The 24,198-nt window shown below is 40.1% G+C and overlaps 1 protein-coding gene across 1 annotated transcript in view; it reads right to left on the bottom strand.

The window, feature by feature from the left end:
- Positions 1-24,198, bottom strand: part of LOC122078124 — a 49,081-nt gene that overhangs the window by 17,074 nt on the left and 7,809 nt on the right. The window contains exon 7 of the mRNA XM_042643986.1: positions 8,974-9,060. Coding sequence (XP_042499920.1) covers positions 8,974-9,060 — 87 coding nt within the window. The remainder of the gene's footprint in view (positions 1-8,973; positions 9,061-24,198) is intronic.

The following is a 24,198-nucleotide window of genomic DNA, read 5'->3' as shown; positions in this document are numbered from 1 at the left end:
AATACTCTTCGTTCGGACAACTCTCTCTCTCTCTCTCAACTCTACCAATGGCACCACGTTTAGGGCACCCTTCTTTTCATATTTTACGTCGCATGTTTCCTGGTTTAGTTAAACATTGTGGTTTGAAATAGCTTAAGTGTGATGTATGTGAGTTTCCTAAACATACACGTACCTATTATCCCCTACTAATAATAAAAGAAATTTCTCTTTTCCTATTATTCATTCCGACTTGTGGGGTCCTATTCAGACTATTGACACGAATGGATTTCGTTGGTTTATTATTTTATTGATAATTGTACTCGTCTTACGAGGGTGTATCTCCTTCATAGTATGTTTAATGCCTTCTATTCTTTCCATTCTTTCCATGCCATGATCCTGACATAGTTGAATGACACTGTTTGGGTCCTTTTTAGTGATAATGGCATGGAATGTAATACCCCAAAGTTTGGAACCTTAGGTTATTTTTTTTTCCCTTTAACCTCTTTAAATATGTGTTTTGCCACGTAAATTAATAACTTGAGTGTTAGCCTGGTGATTGTGACTTAAGTTGGTGAGAGGTTAGGGGTTCAAATCTTATAAATTTTAAAAGTGGTGGTGAAGTTAATTTAAGATCTTTATGGGTCTCCCTTTTGATAGGGAATGGAACTGAATTGACATGACCTTCTCTGGTTCTTCCATTTGTGACTCCGTTGGCAAACTGGCTTTCTGTGCTATTGTTAACCACCTTTGGATGGAGCGTAACATCAGTAGATGGACTCCCAAATCTCGATCTCCAGATAAGATTTGGAAAGCTATCTACTTTTGATGTCACTTCCAAAGCCTAAGCCCTTCAAACCCACCCTGTCCCCAACACCTCCAAAAATTTCCACATCATTGCTTCTTAGAACCTTCAGGTTGATCTCATCCATCCCATTTGATGGCATTTTGGATTTTGGCCTTCCCCCCCACCCCTTAATGTCGTCCGATGATTTGTGATGTTTAGTCTTTGCTCTTGTATTTTGTCCTGGGTTGGCTTAAGTGTTCCCTCTCCCCCCCCCCTTTTCCCTTGTATATTCTTCTTCTCTTGGTAATGAATTATTTATTCATCCAAATATATATATATATATATATCTTTATGGGCTTATTTCAGTAAAAATAAGCTTTGGGTTAGGTTATATATATATGTTAGGCTTTCAAGTATTTCCTTTGTAATGAAGCACCTTTCTGGGCCTATAATATGGGGTACAAGGTAGGAATACAGGATTAGTCAAGTAATAGTCTTTGTTTCTTTACTCTACTTATTATTTAGTGTTTTTTTTTTTAATGAATAAATAATTTCATTGCCAAGAGGAGAAGAATATACAGAGGGGAGGAAAGAAGGGGGAGAACCTAGAAAGAACAACCCGACTAGACGGGAGGGGGGGGAAACAAAACCAAGCTTAGAGGTAACAAGCCAAGGGGGGCTAGGAGAGTCGGGGAGGCCTAGGGGCCTAAGGTGGTAGGGGAGAGGATGTTGGGGGGGGGGAGACCTAAGGCAACAACAATGAGCCTGTTCTTTGGGGTGTTACTGACCGTATGGGATAACCTGGAAGCGATCTTGGTGGAGACATCAAAATAGATGGCATTCCAAATCTTGTCAAAGGAACGAGAGTTGGTAGTCCATCTACGAAGATTCCTTTCCATCCAAATATGGTTTATGGTAGTGCAGAAGGCAAGCTTGGCGATAGTGTCACAAACGGCAGATGCGGCATAAGTCATATCGACCCAGATCCATTCTCTACTGAGGGGGAGCACTCTTCTTCTACTAGGCCAACAATGACTAAGAACTTTGTTCCAAACAGAGGTGAAGGGACAGGAGAAAAAAAGGTGGTCTGCATCTTCAGGACTATTCAAACAGAGATAATAGGAGGAATGAACCTGAATGTGTCTAGAATTCAGAAAAGCTTAGGTGAGGAGGTAGTTGGAGAGAGCAAACCAAGCGGTGAAACTGTGACAGGGAATGTGGCCTTTGAACTAAATAATATTATGCCAGTGGATCCAGGGTGCTTGGAGCGGACAAAATCCTAAGCAAAGGCGGAGCTAAAGGAGCCAAGGGAAGAAGGTTTCTAGATGATACTATCATGTCTACCTCGGTGGCCATGAGGGATAGGGAGAAGGGAAGCCCAGATGTTGGCGAGAGACGGGGCAATGAGGAGGGGACCAAATGCCTTCACAAAGGATGGAATCGAAAGTGGCCGAATAGTTAATACCATAGGAGTAGATGGATCTGGGGCTGACGGCAGAGAGAAGAGTACCAATAGGGTGCTAAGGATTGAGCCAAAGGGAGGTAGGGGATCCATTGCCAATAGTGTAACGGATTGCTTCGAGGGCTTTAGGTCTGGAGCTAAGGATGTTGCACCAACCCAAGAGGCATCAATGGATTGGCTGGAAGTCCAGAGTGAATCAGTTTTGAGGAGATAAGAGTAAACCCAAGACACCCAAATGCTCTTATGTTTGGAAGGCAATCTTCCAGATAAGCTTAAGAATGCCCGCAGTGTTAGCATCCCTAATTCTCCTAAGGCCGAGGCATCCTTCAGATTTGGGAAGACACAAAGAACCCCAACTGATGGGATGGAGGAATTTGGAGGACTCTCCCCCCGTTCTAGATGAAGGAGCAAAGCAAGGATTCGATGGCTTTGATTTTGAAACAAGGAAGGAAAAGATACCAGACTATTAAAGGTACATAGATTGGAGGACCGATCTGGTGAGCTCAAGACAGCCAGCATAGGAGAGGAGCTTCCCTTTCCAGAGCTGTAGCCTTTTTTTTTATGAGATCAAGCATTGGGGCACAATAATGAGCCGAGAGCCTAACAGCAATGAGAGGCAACCCCAAGTACTTGATGGGGAGGAGACCAGGAGAGAAGCCAGTCAACTCGAGGAGATGAGCTTTGGTAAACTCAGAGAAACCGAAGAGGAACAAACGAGATTTAAGGAGATTAATGCGGACCCGAAAGAGATTCGAAGAGATGAAGCGAGGACAAGATGGAAGAGATGGATGTAAGGTTGGCTTTGAATAGGTTACTACCAAATAGTTATTGGTTTCTTCTTTTAGGGCCCATTATGGGACCCAAATCAAATCTGATTTTATTCATTAATGATCCTGTTGGACTTGTCACCCAATAATTTAGGGTTTTTGTGGGACCCTAATTGTTTTAGGGTTAGGGTTTTCCTAGGGACCCATTAAGGTTTTTCTTGGGACCCAATCAAACTAATCGTAAAATGATTCTTTATATGGGATTTTTACTTGAGACCCATGTGACCCAAATCTAATATTCTTTCCAAGACCCAATATCGGACTGATATCAATATGTGTGGGATTCTTTACATAGGGACCAAATCTAATATTATTTTCTTCACCCAAATATTGGGACATTGTGCCAATCATATATAAGAAAGATTTTGGGATTTTTTGAGCTGTCCAAGGGGGTAATCGATTCTGATTTGGGCCCAACAAAGGTCCCTAACATCAATTCTTGGTTGAATCTATAAAAGTGTCTTCAAAACTAGCTATACGGAGGCCCATATTTTTTTACCATTGAGTGAGAATCAATCCACTTAGGGAGAGAATCTGATTCTCAATTTGCTTGTTATTTAAGAACCCATGACATTGGAGAAAATTAAGGGACCTAAACTTGTATTTCCCTAATTACTTTAAATCCAACTGTGAACTTTTGGGCATACTTTAAGGGTTAGTAGAGCAGTCCTAGTGGAGGTTTCAATCCGAATTTGGGGATTATCTGTCCAACAGATTGAGAGTAATTTCAGATTTACTGAAATCTGAAAGTTACACATTGAGATTAGAGTTTTTCTAATTACTCCTAGATCACTCAACTGATCATTCTCATCTTCGGAAGGGTGATAATACGTGTCAAGGGGGACTGATTCCCAGAGTTTGACCTCCATCTGGGAGAGTTGACTTTTTTGGTTCACTTTTGAGGAGAAATGAGGATTTTGGATTAGTTTTGAACTAGGAGATTAATGGGAGATGTAATTAATTGCAGGTTGTGATTGACTTGAACATTCAGAGCCCAGCAGGTGGAAGTAGGAGACATGCGGGCTGAGGTAAATGGATTATGGTGGGATTATACCACAGGTGTGTGGTTTGATTATATGATATGATGTCTGATATGCTTGTATCGTTGATATGTGCTGACTTATGCTTATTTGAATTGTGTTTATGTGTGACATGAGTTTATGGCGGTGATTGGTATTTGATGAAGATGACTATTATTGTATGATGCGTATTGATGTTGATTCTTACGTGGAGATTTTACCTGTGTTTTCACATGTTTGTGTTCTTAAAGAAAGTGATTTTATGAAAGGTGATTTTGTGAAAGTGTGAAAAGAGAAAATGTGTGAGGGAAATAGACTGCTCCATACCGAGCTAAAGAGGGGTGTCCCGTTGAACTGTGGGACTTGTACCCATTGTGCACAGTGGTGTATATTTAGTCACAGAGTGGTGACGAAAGTGTGATTGTGTGATCGTGTGATTGTGAGAGCCGAGTTTTCCTCTCGTATTATGGGCGAGGGTAGCTTATTTCCCTCAATGCAAGCTAAAGTGTGATGAAAAGGGGTATTTTTAAATGATGGTGTTTTATTAAAAGTGTGGTTTGAGAAACTAAAACTACTTATTTTAACAGTTGTTTTCGTTTGATTGTTTGCTCTATGTTGTGCATAATCCATTATTTTAACATCACAAATAATTGAGATGAAGGTATGCTTGGAGCAGAATTCAAGGCCGACTTGAAGACTTCTTTATCTGTTTTTGTTTTAATTTTCTTAAAGGGGTGTAGTGATGACATTTAGAGGTAAACTCTAGTAATAAAGATTTTGAATTTTAATTGGGACAAACCTTAGATTGCCGCCAATAGGAGTACTTAAGATTTATACAATGGTTGATTAATTTTGTTGAGACTTGAATTGATGAAGTTTGTTTTATGCGTGATTTTGTGAATGTTATTGATCGTTTGATTAGCGCCCGTGAGGGCTGTATCTCACCTGACATTTGGGTTTGGGTCGTGACACTCTCAGTATGGTTGGCCTGCCCAAGAGTACTGGCACGACCCTTCCCTCGCCCTTTTCCAGATGTATCATCACGGCGGCTATGAAGTTTCCAGCAATGCACCTTGGTGTGACACTCCTTCCCACAGTTTTAGCACTTCACTAGAGTCCTGGTAGAGGATCCACCAATACGTCGACTGTCCTGAAGTTGGATCATAGCATAAGCTTGATCCAAGGTAGGAAAGGGGTCACGACTCAAAACCTGGGACCGCAACTTATCAAACTCCACGTTCAAACCTGCCAGAAAGTCGTAGACACAGATCTTGTCCTCACTTTTAAAAACTGGTGACATTTGCAAGGGGAGGACGTCCACCCCATAGAAGTCAAGCTCAATCAACAATATCCGCAACTTATAGTAGTACTGTGACAGAGTGAGCATTGTTTGCCTCAGATCACGAACCTTCAAGCGAAGCTCAAAGACTTGAGCATCATCCCCCGCCTGGGAATATATATCCTGGACAGACTTCTAGATTTTCGTAGTGGAGTCAAGGAGGAGATAGCCATGTGAAAGTTGTGGCAACATGAAGTTGACAAGGAAGGCCATAATTAGAAAGTTGGCCCACTCCCACTTGTCAATCTCAGGACCAACGGTCGGACACTTCATAGTTTCAATGAGGTCCCTATAATAGCCATGGGACTTGATGGAGATACAAACCGAGCATGACCATATAAAGTAGTTTGTGCCATCAAGCTTCATAGCACAGGGAGGAAAGGTAGGAAGATCCGTGGTCTCTCCTTCAGTAGAACCAAACGAGTTGTAGGCATGGTTGCTACTCAAAATGGCTATGTAAATGAAATAGACACTAGCCGGAGATGGAGAAAGCAGTAAAAAAAACCAGAGGCTAGGAAACCCAAAAATCGATAACGATAAAACCCTGAGAAGTCGATTTTGGGGATAGCTCTAGAACAAAAACCTCAAATGGAAAATGGATCGGTACATACACCATTACAAGGGTAAGGAACACCAATCACAACAAACATCAAGACAATCGGAGCATCAAGCAAGGAAAAAGCATCCGGCAATGGTAAAAATGATTTCAGGGGAAAAAAGGCTCTGGGTCTCTCAATTCATTGTAGAAGAGAGTCCGAGAGCCCAGGGGAAGGAAGGATGGATGGAGGCTAGAAACCCTTTTGGTGGTTTAAGAAGCTCCCACCATGAGAGAGAAGCAGGTGTGATGCAGTTAAGTCACTTAATAGGCTTATTTTATTGGAACTAAGCATTGGGTTGGGATACATATTTGTTGCGCCTTTGACCTCATGGGTTTTCCTTGTAATAGGCCACTTTAGTGGGCCTAAAATATGGGTAGAAAGTAGGAAAATGAGATTTAATTAATTAGTTTAGTTGGAGTCTTGTTTTGAGTCTATTTTCTTTATTATTTCAGTTTCCTAGTCAATTTAGGTTTCCCAATTAGTTAAGGATTGGGTTAGGCCTTTCCCTTTTAGTGTTTGAGTCAGTTTTGAGTCTTCTATATAAGTTTGTATGGGGCTATAAAATTGAACATGAATTTAATTGAATGAAAGTTTAATTTTGTTGTCTGCAAAATTATTTCTTGAGAAAGGATGATCATCAGCTGAGATAGTTAAGGGTGAGAGACCCAGGCTGAGATAGCCATTCCCCTACCCCCATTCTTCCCTTTATTCTCTTATTTTTGTTTTGCTCATACTATCTATCCCTGAATCTGATTTTTATTGAATTCACTAAAGATCCTACCAGGGATTGGGTCACTTGTGATTCGATATTACATTAATTGGTATCAGAGCCTAGCCTAATCGAGGATGGAGCCACGTTATTTTCGTGGGGAATTCCTTGAATGGGTGTATGAATTGGATGTGTACTTTGACAACTACAACTTGACAGAGACACAAAGACTTCAATATGCATGTTCCCAGAAAAATGATTGTGATCGAATACAATGGAAAGTCCATGAAAGGCAACTTCGAGCTCAAGGACGTGAGCCTAGGACTTGGGAAGAGATGCAATACAAGTTGGCAGGCATGTACCTATCTAAACATGAACGAAGAATATACTTCCCTCCACCAGATTCCCCTTTGAAGTCCTCTATAGATTTCCAAAAGCCATCCACAAGCGACAAGACCATAAAAGAAGCGATAGATTGTATAGTTCTTGTGTAACAATACAAGGAAGTGCATCCAAAGGAGACACCTCCAATCAAAACATCTGAACTTGAAGTTGAGGTTAGTGTGAAAGAAATTCTAGCCATTCCTATTGTTGAGGAGGAGTTAGTCATTGATGTTCCCATCAAAGAGACAGACTTATGTTGAAGCATTCGAAAGCAACAAGGTTGCCACAATGGACAATGAGGTTGAGACTGAGGAACTTGACACTACAACAATTGTGATGATTGCGAACAGCCAAGAGGAAGATCCTAAGGGGTTCAAGATTGAAGTTGTGTTTGAACCATCAATGGAACCGATTGAGAACCACCAGGTAGATGAACCAAAAGAGCTTTATGTTGCATTGGAGTTTGAAGAGGTTGAAGGTGCATATGTAGATGACCCTATGGATACATCCGACGATGTTGAGGTGGCGCATGTGGAGTTCATCATCCCATTGAAGTATCTTGAAGATCGTGGCCCTCACATTCTAGAATACATTCATGTCTTCAAAGAATTGCCTGAGTTTTACTATGGATTGCAACTTAACCTTCATCAAACCAAGGTGGTTGTTCTAATGTTCAAAACTCGAGGTCGAGTTTTTTTTAAGTTGGTGGAGAATTAACGCAGATAAGTCACTTAATAGGCTTATTTTATTATAAATAAATATTAGGTTGGGTTATATATGTGTTGGGCCTTTGATCCCATGGGATTTCTTTGTAATAGGCCACTTTAATGGGCCTAAAATATTAGTAGAAAGCAGGAAAACGAGATTTAATTCATTAGTTTAGTTAGAGTCTTGTTTTAAGTCTATTTTCTTTGTTATTTCAGTTTCCTAGTCAATTTAGGTTTCCCAATTAGTTAAGGTTAGGTTAGACCTTTCCTTTTTAGTGTCTGAGTCAGTTTTGAGTCTTCTATATAAGTTTGTATGGGGCTACATCATTGAACACGAATGTGATTGAATGAAAGTTTATTTTTGCTATCTGCAAAATTATTCCCTGAAAAAGGATGATCATCAGCTGAGATAGCTGAGGGTGAGAGACCCACGCTGAGATAGCCATTTCCCTACCCCCATTCTTCCCCATATTCTCTTAATTTTATTTTGTTCATACTATTTGTCCTTGAATCTAATTTTTATTGAATTTACTAAAGATCCTACCTGGAATTGGGTCACTTGTGATTCGATCTTACATTAAGATGAAGAGAGATGGAAGGAGGTGCAGATGAAGGAGGCGTTGGGAGAGAATGAGAAACAAGAGAAAGAGATGGAGAAGAGGGAGAGCCCTTAGGGTTTTGGATCCTATGACTCTGATACCATGTTGGATGGGGTAATGATTTGTGTCAAATATGACACGAGCCCTCTTTATTAATAAAAATGGAGAGACAGTTCTAGAGAATTACAGAGACCATTCCCTTAGGGTCCGTTTGGCAACTAACACTCTCCCTAAAACCCATTATTACAACAGGAATGAACCCCAAAGGCAAAGCTTAAGCATATCATTTTCAGAGATGTAACCATTCAAAAGTCATAACAAAAAAGATTCATATCAGAAAAATAGCCAAGCACTGCAAGAGAGTAGCCAAGCTAGACCAATTTGGGCAGCACTGACCCAATCCCTAATTCCCATACATGAGTCCCTGGCTAATCCTCCTCACAGAGTAGATGAGTAAGAGTCAGTGACAGCATATTTCATGTGTTCAATCATCTTTTGTAAAGCATAAATAAATAAATATCAGTAGAAACCACATACAAGGCAAAACAAGATGAAGCAATGGTACCTCTAACCCACTCTTTAATCCAATTCCAAGAACCGTTACTCCAACCCCAATCAATAGTACATCTTTCCTTGAATATCCAAAAGGTACCTGCCATTGCAAAGTGTTCTGGATATGAATATTGACTCTAAATCAGTAGGATTATAATCCACAAGAGAGATATATGATCTTTATTAATAGAACTGTATTACAGAGTAATGCAAAAAATATACACTCTTTAAGTGAAATTCCAAGAAAATCCAACATAATTTCATTTTAATATACAGTTCACTCCATTCATACACAGTAAACTCTAAGAGGCAGCATCCCCTTTTCTTATATGATTTTGTTGGACTCATATCCTTATAGGAAACTGTAAGCTACATAAAGTACATGTATTGTTGTCCATGGGTATTTGGAGAATTATCTTTTTGATAGGAAGTCAACTCTATAATTATTATTAATAAAAGGTTATGTTAATAGTGAACATGATGAGACTAACATTGCTCTTCTTCCCACTATATTCTCTCTTCTTTCTTCATCAGTTCACTTTCATATTATTCAGATAATCTATAACATGATATCAAAGACGTTGATCCTGGTAATAATCATTTCATCAATTTTTGGCTTTCTACTCTCCAGGTATCTATTACCCTATACTTTGACAACCTAATGGTTTCTGTAGTGGGAGTTCCTCTCCTTAATCTCCTTGTTGATGTGGGTGTTATTTTGTCCCATTCTTCATAGACAAATCGCAGAAAGGGAGTTCTGTAACATAAGTAATTGACCTATATAAACAGTTTTTTAATTGTAAGTTTGCTTTGATTATGCAATCTTTGAGTTTTGATGCCATAACAAGGATCTATGTTATTACCCTTTTTATTTTTGGTAACTGTATTGTATCTGCACAGGATTAAAAGCACAACCCAAAACCGGTCCATGTATGATTTTGAAAACGCTTTTCCGTTTGATGGAATTCGTGGTTGTTCTTTTCAGTTTTCACAATACCAATATCAGATCCAGATTTATTTAAGATCACATATTTCTAGATCTGACTTATCTTAGACTGTGTGTTAGCATGGGGGTACTCCTGTGCTTCAGTGCCTCTTTAGTTGTCTTGATGATTAGCTATGAAGCATTAAAGTGAAACAAAATTGGCCATACCAAAGAAACTAAGAGTCCTCTTTCAACTACTATGATAATGTAACAGTTCGTATCACTATAGTGGAGGGTTTCAATTATCTGCTATAGGTTCAGCCCACTCAGGCAGTTGTTTGTGGGTGCAAGACGTATACTCAAGTATCACACTAAATTACCACCTCCATCATCTGATCCTAATTTTAATGCCACCATATGTAGAATAGCATGGAGAATGCCAATGTTTTCTACAATATTGTGAAACAGGTCTGGGACATTATGCAGAATGCACTCCTAAAATAAGAATGCATCTAGAATTTGATCAGTTATGCTGCAGGGTGATTTATGTTTGAGTGAATACTGCAGAATGCTTTGTGGTATGTCCAAAGAATTAAATTTATCAACCTACATCAAATGATATTGATAGTAAAAAAAAAAAATTGCAGGTAGAAAAATTAAGTCAATTACAGGTCATATATTAGCAAGCGATGGACTTCTATCTTCACATAATGCCTTTCTTGTACGAAGTGCATCTATAACTTCTTTGCATGCATCTTCAGGTGAAACTAAGTAGAACTCTGCTATGGTATTTGTTTCTGGTCATAACCAGAATCTTTGGTAGTTTTACAAGTGGACATGGTCGTAGAAATACCAGTAATGCTCATTATCATGGGTGTAGTGCTGGAGACACTACAATCTGCAATTAGCCAATTACCAAAGGCAGTAGATAAATGTTGGGTCAAATTTGGAAAACCAGCATCAAGTATTAGTTACAGTGATAGAGAAACAAACAATCTTTTCCCGCTAAGAGTTCTGGTAATTGCAACAGTAATGCAGTCATTCTAATCTGTGATTAATATAATGACATATTATAATGCACATGCCACACAGTAGCTCGTCCCTGGTTGCAAGACGAATATAATGCCTGCTGCGACTAGCAGGTCAATACATATTGAGGCACTTAATACATGCCAAGAAACCTAGCAGACCGCGAACCTGCAAACCTGAGAAAACCTTGCTTGAAATCCCATCTTCCCAATTCCTTCGGTCAAAAATGCATCGGATAAAGATGACTCATTTGGAGGGATCTTGGTGGATCAAACTTGTTCCTATGTGAATCAAAATCCAGATCAAGCACAGAACCATGGGGTGGGTGAGTGACTCCAAATTAACTTTTTCCTCCATTCTCCTCTTAAATATCTTTGCCAAGGATCACATCAAGACACAAAACCAATGTAGATTTCACGAATTTTTTGCAAGTTTTCTCGGATTTAATCCTAAAAGAGATGCAATGTGGGTATAAGGGTTGAACTGTCCATAGGGGCATACTTGTTATTGTAATGTGTTAAAAGCCTTAGCCTACTATTATAAATAAAGGAGGCTTGGTGTCAATTGACACAAGTCACAATTCCCCAAATCAACATAGTATCGGAGCAGTTGAGTTCCCTTCCCCCAAAACCCCAAAGCCTCCATCGATTTCTCCCACCTCCATCGTTTCCCTCACTTTTATGGAAGCCTAGCTGCCACCTCCCTCTCGTGATTCTCTCCATTCTATTCCTCTCGTCTCTCACCTAGCCCCCTTCTCTCTCTCTCCTTTTTCCTCTATAGAGCTTCCTTCTTCTATCCTATTTTGGTTACTTTAGGGTTTTGTACTCGATGATGAGTTTCTTCACACCCGGGGTCTTGCTTGTGGTTCAAACCCTATGCATCAGTCCTAGATCTCTATAAAGTGTTAGATCTGGAATTTTGTAGTTGCTCATGATTCCTTTTGAGACCATCTATTACATCCATGCCCAAAACCCCAAGCTAATTTTAACTTTTAGACACAGGTGATACACGGTGCACCCAAGGTGATAACCACTAGTAACTTGTGGATTGTCCAGTTCATTGTATGGAAGGGATTTAAACCACTAAAGAAGAAGTCAATGTAAGTCCTCTGCCATTGAGGGGGAGTTACTCGAACCCTAGTAGTTAGATGCACCAAGAAAGGGCCCACATACTTGCCAACACCTAAGGAACACTCCACACAGCCAACATGTCCTGTTCCACCCAAAGTGGATCAAAACAGCCCACACTAGCTGATGGTCACCGGTGGATGGGCATCAGCCGGTGAACACCCTCCAATGAGGGTACTAGCTAGAATCGGGTTATATGGCCATGGGGCGCGGGCCCTCGCACCCATGTGCCTCAAACCACCTCCAATAGTTGGAACAACCTACCATGAGGTGGATTAATGTATTTGGTCACCCCGAGGTGGGCCCGCTAGTGCCGATTAAGGAATTAACCCAGTAATGAGTGAAAACTCATTTAATTCCCAAATAGTCTTTAAGTAACTTAAGTTACTATAAATAGAGCCTCTTACTCATTCATTTCTCTACCTACCAAATTAGGAGCAAGAGAAGGAGAAGAAGAAGAGCAAGGGAGAAGGAAGAAGAGGGAAGCAAGGGAGATCACCTACCCAATTAAGGTGAGTTCTCTCTCTCTCTCTCTCTCTCTCTCCTTCCCCCATTCTAAAACCTAAGTTATAGTAAGCAAACCCTAACCAATTTCCCTCTACCCACCTATCCGACTTACAAATTGGATGGGGGAAATGGTGTGGGAGACCTAACCTAGCATGATTGGTTGCTCACATTGGGTGTGTAGATCTCCCCTATAAAGAACCCCATCTCAAATCCCCAATTTGGGCAACCCAAACCCTAGAATGGTGACATTGCCCAATTTCCCTAAAATTAACCCTCCCAACCTAATGTTATGTTGGGGAAATGGGATTATACATATATGTGGAAGATTTAGGGTGATAATACGATAAATTGATAGCTATGGTATGTGCCCCAACCGAAATCCCCAATTTTGGGATAACCTAGACCTCTAAAATGAGGAGTTGAGTAAACCTTGTACTCCTATACCACCTAAGCTACCAATTCTACTAACCCTAGAACAAATGAGGTATATGAATGCCCTCCTACTTGTAAACCAAACCTAGAACCCTAAAACCTAATTGTCAACAAGACAATAAAGGATAAATGGGAACTTTAGTTGGAATGGACCCCCATTATGGAAACAACCACACATAGACTCTCAAAAAGACCCAATCAGCCTATGGAGAAAATCTGGGCAGAAAACACCCCAAATATGCTTCACCAGTGAACCCTATAGACATTTTTGGAATTTTGTGAGCTCTCAGATCCATCGACCGGTGGGTCACCACCAGCCGGTGATTATCCACCGGTGACCACCTTACACCTCAATTATAAGCCCTTTTTTATTGGTCATTTGACCTATGGGAAGACCCTTCCCATACATGACTGTTGACCTAAAAACCTTATGTCTCCTAGGAATAGAACCGGCTGATAGTGGGATAGTGTGGCACGAGGCCATTGGCTTTCCGCAATCAGTAGAGACTATAGGTGAGTGGGTGTTGTGTATGTTTTACGGAAATTTTACAACATGTGTACCCATACGTATGATCACAAACATTTTGCATATAAATCTGTTACTATTGGTGAATGTTGATTATGCGTAATGATGTGTTTGTGTGTGTGTTGTGGGTGAATGGGATGCAGGGTAGCCGATGGTTGGGTTCCGACACTGCATGCCGAGCGTGTGTGTGTGTGGATGATTGGGATGCCAGGTAGCTAAAGGTTGGGTTCCGGTACTACATGCCTATGGTGTGTGAGTGTAGGGTACAGCGTACAGGGTAGCCGAAGGTTTGGTTCTGGAACTGTATTCCCACGGGGTGTGTGATTATGATTGTGAGGTGACATGTGACATGTGACATGTGACATGATAGATTGTATGACATGTGACATGATAGATTGTATCGGGCTAGGAGAACAACCCTAGTGCGACAACCCTTGCCAATAGGGGATTACATATTGGCTAATCCGACCATCCGATAGACTAAGGTTGGGAGAATTTCTGGTGACCAAGGTGGGTGGATGCCGGCGTCATAACAAACCCTTCACTGAAGGTTGGATATACCCAACACCAAAGGTTGGATACCGGTGTTGTGGTATACCCAGCACCGAAGGTTGGATACCGGTGTTGTGGTATATATGGGGGATTATTAACAAAGGCTTACTGAGTAACGATGTTAGGTACCGGTCACCGATATGCTCCTAACTCGCAACTAACTTGTATTCTCGGGGACCGATAATGTACATTCGTGACTGGGGATACCACCTATGTTGCAGTAGCACTAAGACTTAATATGAACTTAGAAAATATTAATTAGCTTGCATCGGGCTAGTAAAACAACCTAGGTGCTACAACCCTTGCCAATAAGGGATAGGTTTTGGCAAATCCTACAATCTGACGGATCAATGTTGGGTACTGGTGTCATCTCAAACCCTTCACCAATGTTAGGTACCGGTGTTGTGGTATACGCTTCAACAATGTTGGATACCGGTGTTGTGGTATATATGGGGGATTATTAACAGGGGCTTACCTGGTAACGATGTTGGATATCGGGCACCGGTATGCTCTTAACTCACAAATAGCTTGTATCGTCAGAAGACAGATAATGGGACCTTCGTAACCGAGGATACAACCTATGTTGCAGTAGCACTAAGACCTAATATGTTGATATTATTTCTTGTATCCATACTTGTTTGTGCTTGCTTGCATATCCAAACCTCACTGGGCTTCATGGAAGCTCACCCCATTTTATATCTGTTTTTAAATGGTGATCTAGGTATCCCTTCAAAGGCCATAGTAGAAGTGCCAGCTCTGTATGGGGATGAGCTGTGGGTCAAAGAACTAGTTGAACGCAAACCGGGTTGTGTTTGTGAGAGCTGTTCCTACGCGGCACTTTGAGGATGATAGGACTCATCCTATGTTGCAGTAGCACTAAGACCTAATATGGATCCAGTCATTGCATTCATTTAACCTTGGTTGATTCAATTATGTTGTGTCATATTTGAAATTCATTAATCTTGTTGATATTATTTGTTGTATGATTTGTATCCATACTTGTTTGTGCTTGCTTGCATGTCCAAACCTCACTGGGCTTCATGGAAGCTCACCCCATTTTATATGTATTTTTAGATGGTGATCTAGGTATCCCTTCAAAGGCCATAGTAGAATGCCAGCTTTGTATGGGGATGAGTTGTGGGTCAAAGAACTAGTTGAACGCAAACCGGGTTGTGTTTGTGAGAGTTGTACCTACGCGGCACTTTGAGGATGATAGGACTCATCCTTACCTTTTGATTCTTTTGTGTATATACAAGTTATGGTATAATACTCTGATATGTAGAATTTATTGGACGGTTGAACACTCATTAAAAAAAGTGTAAACATATCAAATATCAATAGAGGTTCGCCAGTTGTAATTATCTCAATTCTCAATATCTCTTATATACTTGTTGATTTTAGTTCATTTTATAATTTGTGATCTTAAAGTACTGCACCGGAAAACCTGGTTGGATTTTTTTTGGACACAAGTCTATGTCCCAAGTCACCAGCCTTCAGGTAAGATAAGGTGGGGTGTGACACCAGCACATATGGCCTTAGAATATTCGACTACATCAGCCCTTACAGACGGGGAAGACCTTGGTTCCAATGGAGATTACCGTTTGGTCCCTACTAACTCCATCATGTTGGATGGGAGCAACTATCTAATGTGGTCCAGATGTTGTTTCATGTCTCTCAAATCCTGAGGTTATTCTGGGTACCTCACTAGTGCTATTGCTTGCCCAGTTGTTGCTGTTGCTTTGCTGTTGCTGTTGCTGTTGCTATTGCTGGCGCTTCTCAGGATAAATGGCATGCTACAACCTGCTTGGTGATGTCCTATCTTATAAATTCGATGACCCCCTCCATTGCCAGCCAACTGTTGGATGCTACTGCTCTTATTTGGAAAGCAACTAAGGAAACCTATTCCAAAGTGGGGAATACTGTTCGGTGCTTTGAGTTGAGACAGAAACTCCATGGGGCTACTCAAAAGGAGATGACTGTGTCCCAATACCATGCTGAACTTTGTGGTATGCGGCATGAGCTTGATTAGTATGAGACATATCAGCCTGCTTGTGCTACTGATGTTGTAGGTTTCAGGAAGCATGAGGAAATGTTGCGAGTATATTATTTCCTGGATGGCTTGATCAGGCTCATGTGTTTAACCGTTATCCCTTTCCCACCTTAGAGCAAGTGTATTCCCTGATTCAGGTTGAAGAAATTCGTTGTACAGTTATGCTTCAACCTTTCCCACAGGAACCCTCTGCCTTACACACTGGTCAGGGTCCCATTTCTCAGCCTACTAGTGATGTTGTAAAGAACAGTACCCCCTCCACTACCAAGAAGGCAGTTGTCAAGTGTGATTATTGTGGTAAGAGAGACACACAAGGGAGACCAGATAGAAACTTTATCAGAGGCCAGCCAACACCTGTGGTCGTAGCCAAGGCCGTGGGCATTCCAATCAGTCCCAGGCCAATCAGTCTGAGATAACTGACACCACTGATGCTTCAGCTCCCACCAGTTCCTCTTTTTCACAAGATGAGATAGCTATACTCCGTCACATGATGCCCAGGATGGAGACACCATCTTCCTATGCTGCTGTTGCCTCTCTACTAGTCACCTCTACATCCCATTCTGCCTATTCAGGTATTGCTTTTGGTGGTCATTGTGCATCTATTGGTTCCCAACAATTGATTTATGTGCCACAAATCACATGACTCAGTCGCCTAGTTCTTTCTCCACCTATTCTCCATCCTCAAGTAAAACCAAGTTTGAGTAGCTGATAATTCCCTATCACCAGTTACTGAGATGGGAACTCTCAAATGCTCTCCATCACTGTCTCATTCCTCTTTGTTGCATGTTCCTAAGCTTTCTACTAATAGCTTGTCCACTATTAGTATTACTAAGGATTAGAATCGCAAAGTCACATTTTTGCATGCTCACTGTTTGATTCTAGAGCTGGCAACGGGAGCAATGATTGGCAATGGTAGAGTGAGTAGCTGCATCTACTATTTAGATAGTTGATCTACATCAACTATACCTACTCAAGCACTTTACACAGCTTCAGAGTTAGCATTATTGTTTAGGGAATCCCCCCTTTGGGATCTATCTAAGTTATTTCCATTTTAATTTAGCATTGTAATCAAAACCAGCTTTTTTGTGATGCATGTGTGTTTGCTAAACAGACTCGGAATGTTTATTCTATTTCTGATAATAGAAGGTATTCCTTTTTACTTGATCCAGTCTGATGTTTGGGGCCCAAGCCCACCATGTATCTGTGACTGGTAACTAGTTATCAATGGTTTGTTACTTTCATTGATTGCCATACTTGCCTCACATGGGTATATCCGTTGCATCACAAGAATGAAGGTCTTTTGTTGTTTCCAACAATTTCACTCTTTGGTTAAGAACCAAAATGATGCTAGAATTAAGGTCCTGAGAACTGATAATGGTACACAATATAAGGAAGGTTCCTTTCAAACCTACCTTGTAGATTATGGCATTATTCATCAGATCAATTGTGTAGATTCTCCTTCTCATAATGAAGATGCAGAGATGAAGAATAGAAACTTGCTAGAGGTGGTTTGATCCCTTATGTTTGAAATGCATGTGCCTGCCCTGTATTGGAGTGAAACATTTATTACTACAGTATATCTTATTAACCGAATGCCATCTCATATTCTGAAAGTTTGTTGTCCAATTGAGCTACTTACTGGATCCAGATCCTCTGTGGTGCCACCCAAGGTTTTTGGTTCTTTTTGTTTTACCTAGAACCATCATCTCCCTGGCAAGCTTGATCCCAAGGGGCTTCGGTGTATCATTGTGTGATACTCTGCTGCTCAGAACGGATACAAGTGTTACCCACCCTCCTGACATATACTATTTACCATGGATGTAGCGTTTCATGAGATAGAGGTTTATTACTCATCTATGGCACCTCTTCAGGGGGGAGTCTGCTAGAAAGGAAGAGGTACCTTTGATTCCTCCATTCGAGTACTAGAGCGAAACAGGCATCGCCAGGGGTCGAAACAAAACCTCTGGTTATTTTAAAAAATCACCTGTTTCGACCAGGTATCGATAGGTTTCGACTAGGTTTCCCATGTTTCGACCGAAACATGGGAAATTTCGACCTTTTCGACCCAATTCGACCATTTGGGTTGAACAAGGTCCGATTTAAGTTGTTTGAAACAGAAACCATTCACTGTTTCAGCAGATTTCGACCTTCTCTTGTGCTTTTTTTCTCCCAAGTGTGGGAAACTTGGGGAAACAATGGAGATTTTCATTTTTTGACTCCCAAACTTGAATCTAAGGGTAATTAGTGCTTTCTCTACACAAGGCATCTTGGACCAAAAAAGTAAGTCCCAACTTCCTCAAAAAACATTTTTTTTTTTATATAATATGTTAGTAAATAGGGTAGAATCATGTAATTTTTTATATGTTGCTTAGGAGGACCCAATCTACGCATTCATGATGGCCGAATTTTTTTTTTCACGTTAATGCTTTTTTTTTATTTTCTGTTTTTAAAAATGCATTTACCTATAACATTTTTTTTTTAAAAAAGGGGTTAATAGTTGGTCTTCGGTGTTCAACATATATTAAGTTGAACACCATCAGCCGATCTACAACTTGATGGTCTCAGTTTTTTTTTTTTTTTTTTTTTTTTTTTTTTGCTGTTATTTTTTTTAATTACGAAAATTCATTAAATATATTCTGAAATTATTTTAAAAATGTAAATAATTACAAAAAATTGTCTATTATGGTTTGAAAATTTAAGAAATTTATTGAATGTATTACAAATGCATTTACAATCATGTTTGTAAACTAATGTGATGTTTCTCAATTACTCATTGTTTATTAATTAAATAATTATTTTTAAAATTTTTTTTAAAAATATTTTTAAATAGGGAAAAAATATAATGCTTTGTTGGGAATTTGCAATTATCTTTAATTGTTTTTATGAGTCATTATGGATGCATATATGTTTATAATTGGGTATCTTTTTTGTTGGAACAATGTTTGTAGGAAGATTTTAAGTGTTGTATAATGACTGATAGAGGTGGGGACATTGCAAGGCTGCATGGGAGACCCCTATCAGTTGATAAGAGGAAGTCACAATGTAATTATTGCCAGAAAAAAAATCATGTCTGGTGGGGCCACAAGATTAAAGTGGCATCTAGCAAGTAGGGACAGGAATGTGTTGGGCTACCCTAATGTATCCAATGAGATCAAGAGGAGCATGTTGGAGCATTTTAAAGGAGGGTTGCAGAAGAGGAAGGAGAAGAGGGCAGTTAGGGATGAATACCATGATGCTTGTCTTGAGTCATTACCAGAGTTGGGGGAGTAAGATTACGACATTAAGGAACGTAACTTGGATGATGTACAAATGCCTCAAGAGGCTGAACAATTGAGGACTTTTGTAGCAAGCAGATCCCAGCTTGATATTGATGAGGAAAGACAGGTATAGAGGGCTAGGGGAGCTAGTTCATCTCGAGTAGTTGAGGAAGACCCTAAGCCACAGAGGAGGAGGAGGAGGTTGAGACATAGAGAGCCAGATGTTCCATTAAGGAGGTCTCAGAGTGTGAGGGACCAAGCCCCAGCCCCACCCTCACCCCCACCACCATCTCATAACCGTAATGTTGAGGTTCTCCAATCTGATTCTACACTACATCGAAGGCAGAACTCGAGACAGTTAAAATTGAAGCAAGTGTAGACCAATGTTAAGGAGGTAGTGGGGATGGCTTTCTCCAAGTGGGCTTTCTATCATAGCATTCCAGCCAATGTGACCACAGGGTCATACCAAAACCTGCTGGATGAGATTGATAGGGCTAGTCCAGGTGTGAAGGGCCAATAGCTTATAAGATGTACAATGTATATTTTCCAAAGCAGAAGAAAGAGTTGGTAGATTACATTAAGGATATGAAGCCAATATGGGAGTATTATAGAGTGACCGTGAGGTGTTATGGATGGACTAGACCCACTAGACGGTCCATCATCAATTTCATGGTGAATTGTGATGGAAGGACAATCTTCCTAAAGTCAGTTGATGCATCCCGTGAGAAGAAATATGCAAAATACATCTACAACCTCTTGAAAGAGGTGGTAAAGGATGTTGGGGTCAAGAATGTGGTACAATTGTCACTGATAATGGGAGCAACTTCAAGAAAGCTAGGGAAAAGCTAATGAACAATCGAAGGTACCATCTATTTTGGACTCCTTGTGCAGCCCATTGTATAGATCTCATGTTAAAAGACATAGGAAGTTTGAAGATTGTAAAAAGTGTGGTAGAGAAAGCGAGGCAGGTGACCACATATGTGTACAACTATGGGTTTGCTCTGAACTTGTTAAGAACAAAATGTGGTGGGGACTTGGTGAGGCCAAGATTGATAAGGTTCGCAACGAACTACATCGCCTTGAAGAGCTTTGAGAAGAAGTCTAGATTGAGATCCATGTTTGCTTCTGAGGAGTGGTTTAATTGGGATGGATCTAACTCTCAGGGAGGAAAAGCAGCCCAGGCAACTATTTCTGGTGAAAAATTCTGGGAGGATCTCAAGATAGTGGTGAGGATATTAGATCTGATTGTGAGCGTCTTAAAGTTGGTTGACTCACAAAAGAAACCCACCTTACCAATCATATGGGCAGCCATTGAAATGATGAAGATGGAGTTTGGACAGGGTGGAGGATCTGGGCATTGGCATGCACCAGAATTCATTGACTCGAGCTCTAGTCCAATACATTATAGCGTTAGCGGCTTTGAAAGTGCCGGATCAGCTGCATCGCGTTATGGGTATCCGGGACAGTATGGTGTATATGCCGGTGGACCATCCTTTGAGAGCATCGGTTCATTTGGATATGGTAGTGGTTATGGATAGTATGGTGAATCTTCTTCCTCATTCGAACAGGAGGGTTCTACAGGTGGTGGGTCATCTTTTGTTGACAATATCTTTGGGTATTTATCCCAACCTTCTGTGCCATACCCACAACCTATGATTGTGACGAACGCATTCCCCAGGTTTGGATACCTAGCTAATGTTGATGATGAATCTTATACAAGAGCGGTGAGAGACTATCAAGATAATTGGGCCCAGAACATGTCATGGGATGCATATGTCACTCATTCAGAGGAGCTGCTACGACATCTGCAGTGGTACGCAACTCGTGGGATGGAACCGCCTAGACACTTTACTTGGAATTGAGTCACTACTTTCGAGTGTTGAGTAATTAATTCACTATTGTTGAGTGTTGATAGATAAAATGTAATATTTTTTTTATTTTGGATCATTTGGATTATGTCTTATGTTTTTATGTAGATTGTAGACTATATATAGTCATTATGTAGTAAAGTTTCAGAATTTAAGTCAACAAGTCAGCGTCATGTCTATCGAACCTTTAGTTCACCACACAAGTAGGACTTTATGTGTGTGTGTGTGTTTTTTTTTTTTTTTTTTTTTATGAAACTAATGATATGAATTTAGAATTTAAATATGATGTGCTAGAAATGTTTAAATAAAAACACTGTTTGGGGGTGAAACCTATGTTTCCACCATACCGGAAAAAATTCCCCAGTATCCTCGAAATTTCCCAGGTTTCAACCAAAATTTTGGTCTCCCCAAAGGTCGAAGCCCGATACCGTGAACCTTGCCCCAAACCTTGTGTGCCGTCCTTCAAGAGCACCAGTTCATTTGGATATGTGGTGGGTATGGATAGTATGGTGGATCTTTTACTTGAGTAGTATGCAGCTCATAGACTAGAATTGACTTTTGAGTGTTGAGAGATAACTCACAATTATGTAATATTATTATTATTTATTTTGGATCCTTTGCGTTATGTATTATGTACTTTTGTAGATTGTAGATTACTTACAATGTAGACTATGTACTTATGTAGTATAGTTCCAAACTTTCAGTCAACGACTCAACGCACATTACCAAACTTTGGTTCACCCCACAAGTATGAATTTAGGTGTTTTTCCATGAAACTAATTATGTGAATGTGTTAGAAATGTCTAAAATAGGACGTACACAAAAAATAGGCAAACAAAACACATTTTGAGGGTCGAAACCAAAGTTTCCACCCAACCAGGAAAAATTTCCTGGTTTCCTCCGAAATTTCGGTCTCCCCAAAGGTCGAAACCCGATACCTTGAACCTTGCCCTAATTATGTGTGTGGATGATATAGTCGTCACTGGGAATGACTTTGCTGAAACCTCTAAACTCAAGGCTTATCTAGATAAGGAGTTTGAGATCAAGGAGCTAGGTAGGCTCAAGTACTTCCTTAGTATTGAGGTGGCATGGTCTACTAAAGGTGTACTACTTCTCTCCCAGTGAAAATACACCCTAGATCTTCATTCAAAGACTGGTTTGTTAGGATGTAAGCCATTTGATAAACCTATTGAGACTAATACTGATTTGAAAAGCAATAAAGGTGAACTGGTTGATAAGGGTCAATATCAGAGGCTGCTTGGATGAATTATTTATCTGTCCCATACTCGACCAGACATTGCCCATGCAATGAGTTTAGTGAGTCAATACAAGCATAATCCCTATTCTTCTCACATGAAAGTTGTGTTTCACATTCTTTGTTACCTGAATCAGCTCCAAGGAAAGTGATACGATCCCATATCAGCTTTTGGGGGCTGATCCCACATCGGTTTCCTATGGGAATTGATGTGGGTTGATATGGTCTTGGGTCTCCTCACTTTATAAGCCGGTTTATGGGGTTGAGTTCTTCCAGGACCGTAATAGTGATATCAGAGCAGTCAATCCTCGGCCCAACCCACACACAAACCCTAGAGTAGAGTGAAAGCCACCTAGAAAGGGCTACCTGATCCGGAGTGGGCCACCATGGATGTCGGGTTCTGAAGCGTGGTGGTATGTTAAGATCCCATATCAGCCTATGGGGGCTAATCCCACATCGGTTTCCTATGGAAATTGATGCGGGTTGATATGGTCTTAGATCTTCACTTTGTAAGCCGGTTTATGCGGTTGAGTTCTTCCAGGACCGTAACAGAAAGGCATCATGTTCTCCCCTTCGAATCATATGTGTGTAGAGGCTTATACTGATGTAGATTTGGCTGGCTCTCAAGATGACTGTCGATCTACATCAAGATATTACATCTTTCTTGGTGGAAATCTTGTTACACCAGATTTAGTGTCGACGCTGAGTTGTGAGCCATGGTGCATGGCATTTATGAGTTACTTTATCTCCAGGAACGTCTTCAAGACCTGGGCGCCTGTTCAGTTGCCCATGATGGTTTAAGATCCCGATGAGATCTCGTTATTTTCTAGTTTTTTCAAAAGGCCAAACCAAGATGCATGGCGAGGTACAAAATGTACCAAAACTAGACCGAGATCTCGAGATCTTGCCAACCAACTCGGTTCGAGTTGGTTTTGGTTCAACTAGACCAAACCCATATGATATAAATACCATATTTCGATCCCATTCACCAAAGCTCGCCAAATCTCACCTCTATCTCACTTCTCTCTACTCTTTTGAAGAAAAAACACTAAGGAGTAAGGATTTTGGTGTTTTCGCCTGCCAAATTTCATTCCTACACTTATTAAAGCTTAGAGAGTGGAGAAGATCACTTCCTCATCCACAATAGGAGGTATTTTTCTTCTCAATAAGCATTTTAGGAAAAAAAAATTTCACAAACTCATTTTTTCATGGAAACATCAACACTTGTTTGTTTACATTGTTTTTTTTTTTATATGTGATGCATAAACACTGATCTATGGATTCATGGAGGAAAATATATTTTTCTGTTTTAAATTTTTTTTCCTGTTTAAATAAATGATTTTCTTACCAAAAAAATAAATGAAAATAAAAATATAATTCATACTCATTTAATGTTAGTCATTTTTATGGTTTTGAAAATTATTTTAATGTAATGTAAGTACTGTTAGTGTATTTTAAAATGAAAATGATGTTCTTTGTTTCAGTCTATTATAATTTATTATTTATAAAAAAAATTAATTTAAAATTAAGAAAAATTTATAAGTAGGGGATTAATCTGTAATAGCTATATGATGTTGGATAGCTTATAATGCATACACTATTTAACATATGATGTTGAATAGCTCCTAATGGATGCATTCTTTTATGTAATAGTGTTTAAAGTTAGGGCACAATGTCTAGTGCTGAAGGTGGAAATGGAGATATTGCATG

This window comes from Macadamia integrifolia, chromosome 5 (genome assembly GCF_013358625.1).
Source record: "Macadamia integrifolia cultivar HAES 741 chromosome 5, SCU_Mint_v3, whole genome shotgun sequence".
In the NCBI taxonomy this organism is placed as follows: Eukaryota; Viridiplantae; Streptophyta; class Magnoliopsida; order Proteales; family Proteaceae; genus Macadamia; species Macadamia integrifolia.
Note: the sequence above shows the minus strand (reverse complement) of the source record. Positions and strands in the feature narration are given on the sequence as shown.